This window comes from Phragmites australis, chromosome 22 (genome assembly GCF_958298935.1).
Source record: "Phragmites australis chromosome 22, lpPhrAust1.1, whole genome shotgun sequence".
Classification (NCBI taxonomy): Eukaryota; Viridiplantae; Streptophyta; class Magnoliopsida; order Poales; family Poaceae; genus Phragmites; species Phragmites australis.
Window position 1 is genome coordinate 21,975,415 of NC_084942.1, and position 12,465 is coordinate 21,987,879.

The window sequence follows — 12,465 nt, forward strand, 5'->3', positions numbered from 1 at the left end:
CTGTATCAATGATTAACTGTACAGATTGTGAAATTAACTTTATAAGCGATCGAGGTGGATTATTAAAAGGCTTATTTGATGACAGCGCCAATCCAAAGGGAAGCAGTTCGCGGTAGCTCAGATAATGTATGTTCCATCATACCCACCATCTGTCTCACTGCCTGAAACATTATATGTCCGGGGCAGAGACATGTTCATATGTAATTTCTTCAACTCAGTTTGATACGCTCTGCAAAAATATAACTTTTAATGACAGCAATTGTGCAAAAAATGGCAGAAGTTGAGAACAACTTAACAAACTTACAACGGGAGATCCATTGACCCACAAGACAAAGTATTCGGGTATAAAAGCATAACTCAAATAAGGTGACAGAGCACGCGTCGAATGAAACAGAAGGGATTATGAATAACCTGTTGCCTGTAAATCTCTCCTGTTTAAAACATTTGTAGTTTTTTTTGGTCATGCACGTTCCGTCCGTGCAGTCTGCCTCCCGATTAAAGATGGCAATGGTAGAGATTATTCGCGTACTCGCGAGTAAGAAATCCGACAAGTGCGAGTTTTGGTTTCAATACTTGTTTGTGGGTATGGATACGGATTTAATCTTAAATTTGATGGGCAAAAAGTCACGAGCAACAAAAAGTATATCCGTAACCGTGAACCGTAAACCTACTTCAATCACGTTATATATAGATCTAAATCACCACTAGTTATATAAATTAAAAATTTAGTATATAAATTTATCATAATTACTCGTAAACCTATGTTTTGGCGGACATACGAACGCACCGGTGAGTACAAGATGTCCACATGTAGCAGGTGCGGATAGTATTTTTAACCCGTAACGGGTAACAGGTACAGATACGAACACAGATATAAACTAAATACAGATCTGAACAACCTCTACCCGCAAACATTTTACCCGTTGCGATTTATACTCCCGATTCCTCCGCTGCCCCGGAACCTTCGTTTCCATCCGCGTTCTCCCCACCCCCCGCAGTCCCGCACGGTCTGCCTCCCGATTTCTCCGCTCCCCCACGTCGCCTCCGCCATCGGGACGACTACCCGCATCTCCTCCGCTCCTCCGCCATCGGGACGACCCGGCGCACGACCACACGGTTCCGCCTGCCTAACCTCCTCCCGCCCGCCCGCGATCTCGCGCCGCGGCCCAGATCTGGTGGCGCCTCGCCGAGACGAGCGCTCACGAGGGAGTGGAGGTCCGGTCGGTCGATGGTTTCGGCCGCGGCGCAGGTGGGCGTGGTCGCGGTGTGCGTGGTGCTGTTCGTCCCCATGGGCCTGGCCAGCTTCCACCTTAGCCGGAACAAGGTGCTCTTCTTCTCCGGCGCGCTCTTCGTCTCACTCGCCGTCGGGGTCCACCTCTCCCATTACCTCCCCTTCCTGCCCCACCTCCTCGTCTCCTAATTCTTCCCCACCCTGGCGCCTCATCCGACTCCTCCGCGTCGTCCTGCGTCCCGTTCCTCCACCGCGTGTCGTGGGCGGACGCCGCTGATGGCTTGGGAGGAGGAGCGGGGCGGTCGTGGTCGTGGCCGCCCACGCTGGCGTCCACCTGCGGGTTCACGCAGCTGTCCCGCGACGAGGCCGGGGTTCACGCAGCTGTCCCGCGACGAGGCCGCAGCTCAACGGCTCGTGGGTGATGGTGACCGGGGACTCGCAGGCGCGGCTGCTCGCGCTCGTGCTGCTGCGCCTGCTGCTCGACCCGGCTCCAGCTCCAAGCATGAGGCAGCCCACCGCGGGCGGGGACGCGGGGTTTGTGCGGGCGGACCAGATTGACCTCAAGAGCCTGGACGAGCATCTCGAGCCTGGACGAGCATCTCGAGCGCCACCTCGGCCGCTCGGCGGAGCGGGGCGGGCTCGCCGCCGCGGCGCAGACCGGGACGAGGAGCAGCCGAGGCGAGTCCTCGAGGCTGGGTGCGGAGGAGCTGCAGACGCCGCTGCGGCAGTGCCGGGAGGACTGGGAGATCGACCCCGCCAAGCTCGTCATCAAGGGCGTCATCGCGCGCGGCACCTTCGGCACCGTCCACCGCGGCGTCTATGACGGCCAGGACGTTGCCGGTATCGTGCCAGCATCCACACTACTTCCTTTACACATTTTAACACATACGCGTGCATAGCCACCCGGCGAGCCAAGTTTTAGTGTCCACAAGCTGTTCGATGAAATCGCCGTGTTACTTATCAGTAGCTTCACCTGCGCTACACTTTTGGTTCTGAATCTGATCGATTCGTTCGCAAGTTCTTAGGAAAGTTTGCTGCATGCTTCATTTTTGTTCCTGGTTTAGAGTGCTGAGTACAATTGATCGATAGATGGCAATGGCATTTGCCATAGGTGGTCATTTTGGGTGATTGCACGTGTTGTTTTCACCGGTCGTGTCACCCGTGCTTTTCCTTGTCAGCAAATTGCTAAAGTTGATATCTCTGCTTTTCTTGATTCCATGTTGTATTCCGTGACTTCTTTAGTTAAGCCCGCTTTTGGTTTGTAAGTGTAGCCCCCCTCATGTGATCCGAACCAACCAACAGTGAAAAGTTTTGGTAGGCGTGATCCTTGTGTTCATCTTATGAGGAGCCCCTGGAAGTCAGCAGATTACAGACTAAAGCAGCTGATTTTTTTTGGCTAAAAGTTGCAACTTGCGAACGGCGTTGTACTTTTCAGGGGACCAGGAAAATCGGAAAGAATCTAAACTGGGTTAGTTTTTCCAAACAAAAAGCACAGAATTTTGCCGCTAGAATATAAGTTAGCAGTTTTGCATTGTCCCACTAAAGCATAATCACATGGCACAAGACAAAGCAGATGCAATATGTCCAGAACTTTATCGTTCATTGCATCCTGCCCTCTCAATACGTTTTGTTCACCAGCTAATTCAATTCATTATTATTCTCAATGGTCTGATTAAAATGACATACTAAATGTGTTGAGGCATTCATCAGCTTACTGAAGTTATTGATTGGCTTGTTTTGCCTTTACTTGCTACTCCGGTTGTGCGATGAACTCAGCTTCCTCACTGTCCTACATAAATTACATCTCAGATGTCACATTCTACTTCCATGGGTGCTTCATTTACATGCTATGCCCTTAAGAGGTGTCTCACTATTCTATTTTTACACATCAGACTAAATTTTTTATCTGATACATTTAAGCCTTTATTAAGAATTGTTGTTGAACGCGCACAACTAAATGCAGGCTTTTTTTCAAGAATGTGTTACCTTGGTCCTCATTAACTGCTAACCTATTTTTTGGATTTGGAATGTGTTTTGTCCATCCTCATACAGTCACTGTTGTAATGCATAAGAGTCAACAATATGGAGTAAAATGCACAGTTCAAAAGTACCTATGTGAGCTTGTATCAACTGTTCAGTATACGAAATTTTATGGTTACCATCGAGACTTCCATTTTTCAACATTAATTGTTAAATATTATTATCTTCCAGTGAAATTGCTTGACTGGGGGGAGGATGGCCACAGATCAGAACAAGAAATTTTTGCACTAAGAGTAGCATTTGCACAAGAGGTCGCTGTCTGGCATAAGCTTGATCATCCAAACGTTACTAAGGTAATCTTTGCCTGAAGAAGCCTTTTTTCCTCCCCTTCAAATTTCATAGGTTAAATCACTTTGCCGTATACATCAATTCATTTCGTAGCTTTGGATCACAGGACAGAGTCTAGCATTGCTATCCGATATTGTCCATGACAACCCCATTGTTAAACTTGTTTACTACCATATGGGATATCTGTAGCAGTATACTGAAATATGTGGTCAATCATCCCTGTGGTGTCAGTCTTCACATTTTCTCCGCATATATAAATATCTGACAGCATAGTGATGGCCGTGTTCAGTACTACCAGCCATCTTGATGCTCTCAATGTCATAATCTAATTCTAAACATGCTATATATGTCAAAGTTTGCATGTTTTCCTCCTAGGGATCATATGCTGCCACTACAACAGAACTGGTCATCCGAGTCGGGTCATCAGTGCCGGCTAGGCTAGAACCGGTACTGATAAAGTATCAATGCCGGTTTGTAACATTTCGCGCTCGATCAATGATTGAGCTGGGGTGAAACCGCACTGATACTTAGTATCAATGCCGGCTCTTGGCACAAACCGGCACTGATACTTTTTATCAGTGCCGGTTCATGTTACGACCGGCACTGAAATTAGATCGGACCCGATTTTTGGATTCATTCTGATTTTAGTTCGTATGTTGAGGTCCGCTCGATCTCTCTCACTCCCTTATCTCTTCCGCACGGTTCTCTCTCTCCCTTATCTCTTCTGCTCCCTCCCTTATCTCCTCCGCACGGTTCCGCAGCGGCGCACAAGGCGGTGGAGGTGCGGCAGCCCGTCGATGGAGCCGCGGGGCCAGCAGCCCGCGGCGGCCGCGAGGGCCGAGGCGGCAGCGGCGCACGGGGCGGTGGAGGTGCGGCAGCGCGTTGACGGAGCCGTGGGGCCAGCAGCCCGCGGCGGCCGCGAGGGCCGAGGTGATAGCGGCACACGGGGCGGTCTGGAGGTGCAGCGGCGGCGGCATGCGTTGGACGCGACGGTCTTCGAGTTTGGGTCCGCGGCGGAGTCTGGCGCCGTCGTGACGCTCGCAGGCTACTGCCCTGTCTCAGATGAGCTCGAGCCATGCCGCTGGGAGCTGGTGCCGGCCACCGGCGAGGGCGCGCCGCAGTTCCGCATCGTGTTCTGAGCGGGAGGAGGAGCGAGCACCCATGCCGGCCTTACCTGATTTTATAGGTACAAAGGTGTGATATTCGGGAGTGTATTGCTACCTAGGTGTTCCTTGAAATAAAACTTGAGATATTATTGATGTGTTTGTTGATTAGATTTCAGTCGTCAATTCGTCATGGATGGTCATGTGTGCTTGCCTGCTTGGCGTGCTAATTAATGGTTTGATTGGTGGGTTTGCTGTTTCTTCGGATGAACTAATTAGCCAATTCATGCGAACACCAAGTAGAAATATGAAATTGGTGTATCTAAGTAGATTGTGTTACTTTTGGGGTGTGGTAACAGCACTGAAAGTCTGAAACTTGTGGGTGAGTTACATCATGATTGAGAAAATTTGCAAGATACATGTTCAATGAGTTAGCGCCTTAGAAGTTTGGGGACCCAGTGTGAATGTCAAGATTTCTGAATGCTGATATGAGCCCGTTGATGGTGATATGAGCCCTGTAATTCGTATTAGTGCGAGCTTTTTTTTGGCCCTGTAATTTGTATCAGTGCCGGTTGGTAATAAGAATCGGCACTGATAGTGCCAGTATCAGTGCCGGTTCTCTGTTAGGAACCACTGATGACTATTTCTGTGGTAGTGTGCTGATATTGTTGTATGTTGTAAGCTCTTTTACCAAAGGTTGTTCTCGAACCCTTAACTATTGCAGGCAAAACAGGTCTCCATGCAGGGAAACAATGGTATTGGTATCTGATGTTGAACGAAGAAGAAACTCAATCCATGTGGAGGTTAAACATTTATATGATAAGTATCTTAATTATGAAGAAACTCCACCTAGGTGGAGGTTCAACATGCATATGTTAAGCATCCTTGTTTTTCCTGAATTCTTCAAAGTATTTAATGTTTGTTGTATGCATACCGCATCATGCTTTGCAGGCAATATTGAAGTTTCATAACTTGTTCCTGGTAAAGTTTGCCAAGCAAACACCCAATTTCGAGGGTTTAAGTAGTATGTATCCAGTAAGATTTTCACATCGGTATAGCTAAAGCTGGTCACCGTGGCCTGTGGTTCAATAGAGATGGTGATATGTCCTCCTTTGTTCAGGACCTGAAAGAAAATGTGATTTGTAGCATAGGTCCACTTAATTTTTCAAGATTTGTACAAGATAGTTTTTTAATAAAATATACTTTTAATTTAATAGGGGAGGTTTTATTTACTCTTTTTGTAATCGCTATAGACCTTTGTCGTTTTGATGTAATCTGTGCTGCAAGAAGTCAAGAACTATTGATAACCTTGCAATCTTATCCAAGGAGCTCTTATATTTGTAAGAATTTAGTATGTAGTGTTGGCAATTGGTTCCAGGGAAGTTTAAGCCTTTTTGTTTGATTAGTTTCGTTTTATGTAATTGGGAATGCTCGAGACATGTCACTGGCACTGCAAAGATTATGTTTTGTCACTGGATGTAAGAGAATAGTTCATACTTTTGAACATAGACTACCAATTTTTTGCAAACTGCGATGCACAATTCAAATGGTTTTCTTAGCAAGCATAGTTTCATAGAACTGGCAATCGCTGCCACTGTATGATTCTGAGCTTAATGTTTAGGCACATCAATATGTATTGTACACCTCGCAATCACACAAACTGAATTTCTATGTTCCTGCCTTTTTACTTTCAATTAGAAGTGGAGTTGGAGCGGGAGAATACATATCAATTGATATATCTAGGAACCGTTGCAACACACGAATATTCAACTAGTAATTTAATAAAGATAGTCTGAGTTTATTTTGAGAGAATATGAGGCATGCGTGTCTATGAGTTTATGCCAAGAGTTTTATTGTGTTGCTGGATACTAACAATCTCTACTACTTAAAAAATATGAAGTGATTCCTGAAGCCTTTATGCGGTCTGCCCTCTACGTCCTGCCCTCTCCTCCCACCATCATTAAAAAAAAAACCGTCAGAAAAAAACCACACGCATGCGGCCCAGAGACCTTTGGCCCAGAACGGCAGCTGGTTGATCTTAATTAGACAGTTCATGTTACTCCTCCTTAGATCAAAACCGCGCCCGACCATAACCTAGCACCATTCCTCTCTCGGCCTCCCGAAAAAACTCGCACAAAAGATAAACGAGCGGCGGCGGAGGTGATGCGACTGAGGAAGCAAAAATGGTGGTGGGAGGCGCGTGCGCATGGCGGGCTGATGCCACGCGCGGCACCTGCGATGGGGCCTCAGTGTCAGCATGTTGTGCCCATGCCCCTGTCGTCGTCGCTCAGGCAAGAAAGGGCGCATCTAAGACCGCAAGGCACACAAATGGCAGCGGAGCAGTGACACGCGCGAAGACATGATGCACGCGACGCAAGAATGGCTCATCTTGATGCTGTGCTCAGCCTCGGTGGGCTGATGAGGCGGCGACAGCGGTGATGACCGTGCTGGCCGGGGATGGACGAAGCCATGGATAACTCAACTCGGCGCAACAAGTACACGTCCATTACTTCCCTGTTTCAATTAGGAGTTAGGTTTTGCCGATTTTTTTGGGATTTTGTGGTTCGGATTGGGTCAAATCCGATTTAGGGGTTCGGTTGATTTGGGGGAAAAGGAATTTAGGGCTAGGGTTCCTCGGATTTGGTGATTTTTCCCTTCCTTCTCTGTGCTTGAAGATCAACCCGAGGAACAAAAGTGCTTAAACATGTCAAATGACACCGACTAGGGTTCGGATCATGGAGAATTATGGGGAAACACATCTAGGGTTCTCAATTAGCCTAACTTACTCCCCTTACGCCTTAATCCGAAGCCTAATTTGCATAATTAACCATTAAAACGACAACAGATGATGGCGTAAACAAATAATTAGCATAATCGGAGGCATAAACAGGATCTTAACCAAAGAAATCTCACCAACAGCATCAAACCGATACAAAACCACTGCAATGTCTTTAGCATCAATGTTTTGTTTTCTTCATGTGGAAAGTAAAACAATATTGTGTGCGAGATTTAGAAACCATTGCAATGTAGGGGTGCCAGATTTAGGATCCGTTGCAACACACGGGCATATAACTATGTTTTCATATGTTAACAGCTTATTTCCTCATTATTTTTGGGTAGTAGTAAAACTCTCTTAACATTGACTTGAATGCTTGCTATATGTTGCCACGGTTCTGCAAAGGTTTCTTTTCCTTGTCAAGTGGTTACATCATTTTATTGTTGACATGGTATCAGTTCAGATTTGCTTCATTGCATGCACTGGGGAATGCAATGTTTTAACCTTTGTCTTTTACCATAAGATCTAACCAATGCACTTTTGTGTAAAACATTAATGTTGCTACTAACTTACTATGTGCTTTGACCATGCTATTAAGAGTATGAAATTATCATGGTTGTGTTGAGTCAATTGTAGATCAGAGTATCATACAGTACCTTCTGAATTATAATTTCAATACACTATCTTGCTTGCAGTGAAGTCTTATATGGAAACAAGGTGGACCTGTTTGAAAAGGGATCAGTTGGATGTTCTTGTCTCCTTAATTGAGGATTTTCTTGTGAACAAAGAAGTTGTGGTGTGCGAGAAAATGGGATAGATGGTTTTTGACGCAAGCAAGTATTATAATCTAGATGATGAAACTGATATACAATTATCTACTAAGCCTGCAACGGTAGAACAGTTTATCTCTGCTTGCATTCTATTGGCTTCAATATGTGTGGAAGTGGAGAGAGTGGATATTATTGTTTTAGAGGTTTTGTACAAAGTTCTTCAGATGGGTAAAAGTAATCTTTCTTGGACTCTCTTTGTTCTCCATGTCTTTGGTTCTGTATGTGGTGATAAGTTTCTCTTTCCAAAGAGTTGCAACTTTGTCATGACAACTATATGTTTGGTTGTCCTGCTTCTTGAGAGGAAAGACACTTCTATGTGCCTTGTGTCATCATATATTCAGAAAAATAGGCCAACAACGTTACCATCCTGTGCACATTACCTGTTTGATGTGGATATGGTTTTCATAGATGGTTTTATCTCTTCTCTACGAGATGAGCTGGGTTTATATTCTCTGCTGTGGAGCAATCATGCCAACTCAACTATGGCAAGGTGCAGTTCTCATTTGGGATCAAGTGGACTGGAGATCAACTGTGGTGAACCTTGCAATATTTTCAAGCAAGGAAAACTTGCTGAGGATAGTCATAATCCTGCAGGGATTGACTTGTGCTACTTCAAAGAGCTAATTTCTTTGGTCGAGCTCCTTGTGATCTATATGTATGAGCATCTTGTGATCTTTACTTATTTCAGTTCTCCTTGATAGCATCTTTTTACAAGTATCAAAACATGCAAGTTCACATCTATATATCCCTCCCACTATAGCATCCGCATCTGAACATTGAGTGATACAATTTTGATCAATCCACTATATTATCTTGTGTATTTTTTCTTCCGTTGTAACTCACGGGCAATTGACTAGTCTTATAAAAGCTGCAATGGATCCCGCGGACTGGCACGATCAAGGCGCTTCGTCCTATGCAGTCCCGCCGCCACCGAACAGCCCTGTCCCTGACACCCAGTCCTCGATCATCTCCTGCGACGCACGCCCCTGAGACGCCGGCACGAAGTGCCCGGCTCCGTACACCGCCACGTGCGTGAGCGCACCGTGGCTCTGCACGTACCCGGCGAGCCTCCCTCGGCTGCTCCGCCACACGGCGCGGTCGGCGTCGAGGAACGCGGCCAGCCCGTCCCACTCCACCTCCCGCAGCCACGCCTCCGTGGTCACCACCCCGACCTTCAGGTCGCGGATCCCCTCGTACAGGAGGACGCGCATCGTCGGCTCCCGCAGCAGCGCCTCCACCCCCGGCTTCGCGCTCTTCATCACGTCGTCGTGCAGCGCCGCGCCCACGGCCGCGCTGCATATCTCCAGCGCCACGTCGCTCCGGGCGCCCAGAGCGGCCTTCACCTCGGCCCTGTTCAGGAACACCCCCAGCCCAGCGATGTCGAGAGCGGTAGCACTCTGCACGCCCACGTCGAAGACCGTCGCGAGCCCCGTGACGTTCTGCAGCCACGACATCAGGTTCTCTTCAGCGTTCGACGCCTCGCTCCACCTCTCAGCCCTCGTCAGCGCCACCGCCTCCAACTGCATGGCCTCCAGCTCCCGCTTCTGCCTCGCGTTGATCAGCCCCATGAAGTACGCCGTGTCGGCGTGCGTGGTGAGCGTCGCGACGGGGTGGACCCACCCGTTGCCGATGGCCACGCCGCGCAGGTTGATCCTCCTGTGCTCCGGCAGCGTGGGATTCACTGTCAGTATGAGAGCGCCGGTGGTGGGGAGGGACTTCCCGGCGTAGCTCTCGCCGGTCAGGAAGAGCGGACGGGCGCGGAAGCCCGGTTGGACAGAGAAAAACGACTGGAGCGCGGCGAGGATGTGCTCTGCGATGACGGACTGGTCGGTGGGGATGGCAGCTGGGGACGGCGCGGCGCTGAAGCCGGAGCCGAGCGGGCTGTCGAGGAAGAGGATCCCGAAGCGCCGGTTCCACGCGAAGGGGTTGGGCGCGAGGGAGCTGGAGCCGTTCGAGCCGCCGACGATCAGGTAGGTGCCGAACTGGAGGAAGTTACTGAGCATGGCGGCGCAGCCGGGGCCGCCCTCCAGCCAAACGAGCAGCGGCGTGGAGTCCGGCGGGGTGAGCGGATGGGTGGCCTCGTAGAAGGCGAAGTAGAGCGAGGCGTTGGCGGACGGGATGGGGAGGTAGCCCGACTTGGTCGGGAGCGCCTCTCTGGGGAACACTACTTCCGCAGCAGCTGTGAAGGTGGCGCCAACAACGACCACTAGGAGGAAGAGGAGGGAGAACAGCGGAGGGGGTGCCATGGCGCTCGGTGCTTGAGCAAGCTTTTTCTGGAATTATAGCATTTGGCGCCATCAGAGTTGTCCCTATTTATTAGAGGAAAAAATAGGCACTCTTTCGAAAATGATACTCCCAAATAATCTCGTCTTACTATTCTGGGAAGTCTACCTAGCTAGCAGAAAATGTTTGAAGTGACTTGTCTTCGCGCCTTATCGTTGACTAGTTTTAAACAAAAATCTCATCAGCCAATCGCACCAACTCATGACTCACCTACCCAATGAAAAATATTTCCTGTATCAGCTGCGATCTGTCCCCGTCCCCTGAGAGGTGAGGTGAGGTGAGATGCAACGACGGTGTGCCTACGCCGTTCGCCGGCCAGGTTTTTATATTGCATGCATGAGGCTAAACCAAATGACATTTTCACCCTTTGCTTTGTTCTTGCTTTACTTTATGTTACCCTTTTGAAGTCTGACCGTGGCGCATGCCTGGTAACACGTACATTTGGTCCAACAAGATCCAAGGAAAATTCGATGTCGCTTCACCATGGATGCACGATGAAGCACGCTAACTCATGTGGCTCCAAATTCGATCCCAAGTCCAAGTCGCCGTCATCTCAAGAACAAAAGTTACATAATCTCCAAAAAAAGAATTACAAAAGTTACATGATACAATAGACCCAAAAACGGGAGCACTATTTATTTTATTTTTGTGATTTGATTTGAAGGCATCAGGAATTTATATTATTTTTTCTCGAATGTATCATTATATTAAGAGGTCAAGAAAAAAAACGTTCGAGTACAACACACAGAAACAAAACACACTCGACAACATGACACAACGAAAAGAAAGAACGTAGATTAGTGTTTGACACTAGAGCGCGAGTGCTAATCTCATCTTGACTTGTCTCGTCACCCATGGAAGGAGATATATCATATGAAACGGCAGAGGCTCCTTATCGTCAGTAGGCACCAAGAAGCTGCGAATGTCATGCATCGATGCAACTTCGTTGTCAAGCGTAAGTACAGCCAACGTAGCCTAGCAGACGCCACAAGTAAAAAACCAATCAAGATTCATGTTGATCAAAATTTATCCGGAACAAAAACAATCCTTCGTGCAGATAAGAGTTCAGCTGGAGTAATTTAAACAGAACTAGCTAATTGAAAAGCAGATGGTAAATAAAATTAACTTGTAGTGATAAGAGAATTAGAGATTATACTAGATTATCACTCACTGGGATCAGTGAGGACCAGGGATTTTAATTTTGTTTTACAATTTTTTTTCATTGGCAAAAAGACCAAAATTCGTGAAATTTCATCAAAATTTTGATCTTTTCTCTGTGAGTCTCACATATCAGTGAAATAAAATTCGATATTTCATTTCTGTCCGAAATTTCGCCGAAATTTTGATCCCTACTTGTCAGTGACATGGGAACCGGGGGTCCCCGAGTCCCGAGGCCAGGACAGCAGAGTGCCACGTGGCGCCCTCCCTCTGGAATTGTTTCCCCGAGGTTCGAGAAGTCCAAGTTTCGGGAGAGGGTGCTCAGGGCTATGAACAGTGGTCCCCGAGTACCCGAGTTCCCCGAAGGTCCGAGAAGTCCAAGTTCCGGGAGAGGGTGCTCGGGGCTATGAACAATGGTCCCCGAGTACCAGAGTTCCCCGAAGGTCCGAGAAGTTCAAGTTCCGGGAGATGGTGCTCGGGGCTATGAACAGTGGTCCCCGAGCAACCTAGTTCCCCGATGACAAGAGAAGTCACAGTTCCGGGAGATGGTGCTCGGGGCCATGAACAGTGGTCCCCGAGCACCCGAGTTCCCCGAGGACCAAGAAAGGGTATATCCGGGAGAGAGGGCCCGGGGCTGTGAACAGTAGTCCCCGAGCACTCACAGTTCCCCGAGGGCCTGAGAAGTCCTTCGCCGGTGGTCCCCGCAAGGGCCCAGCGGTGAGGTGTCAATTGGTGAGAGGCTCGATACTGCATTTA

At 48.1% G+C, this 12,465-nt stretch overlaps 2 protein-coding genes and 1 pseudogene across 2 annotated transcripts; 2 read left to right on the forward strand and 1 right to left on the reverse strand.

Annotated features, from left to right (window-relative positions):
• The first annotated feature begins 1,507 nt into the window (after nt 1–1,507).
• Nucleotides 1,508–4,833, forward strand: LOC133904613 (uncharacterized). The gene is made up of 4 exons (XM_062346087.1): nt 1,508–1,655; nt 1,739–2,071; nt 3,443–3,564; nt 4,321–4,833. The coding sequence occupies exons 1-4, from the start codon at nt 1,508–1,510 to the stop codon at nt 4,696–4,698; spliced, it is 981 nt and encodes a 326-aa protein (XP_062202071.1). The 3' UTR covers nt 4,699–4,833.
• A 2,067-nt stretch (nt 4,834–6,900) lies between these two features.
• Nucleotides 6,901–8,966, forward strand: LOC133904614 (uncharacterized; annotated as a pseudogene).
• A 7-nt stretch (nt 8,967–8,973) lies between these two features.
• On the reverse strand, nt 8,974–10,582 carry LOC133904444 (serine carboxypeptidase-like 50). The gene has a single exon (XM_062345950.1). It carries the CDS (start codon nt 10,512–10,514, stop codon nt 9,180–9,182), a length of 1,335 nt encoding a protein of 444 aa, XP_062201934.1. The 5' UTR covers nt 10,515–10,582; the 3' UTR covers nt 8,974–9,179.
• Nucleotides 10,583–12,465: the final 1,883 nt, after the last annotated feature.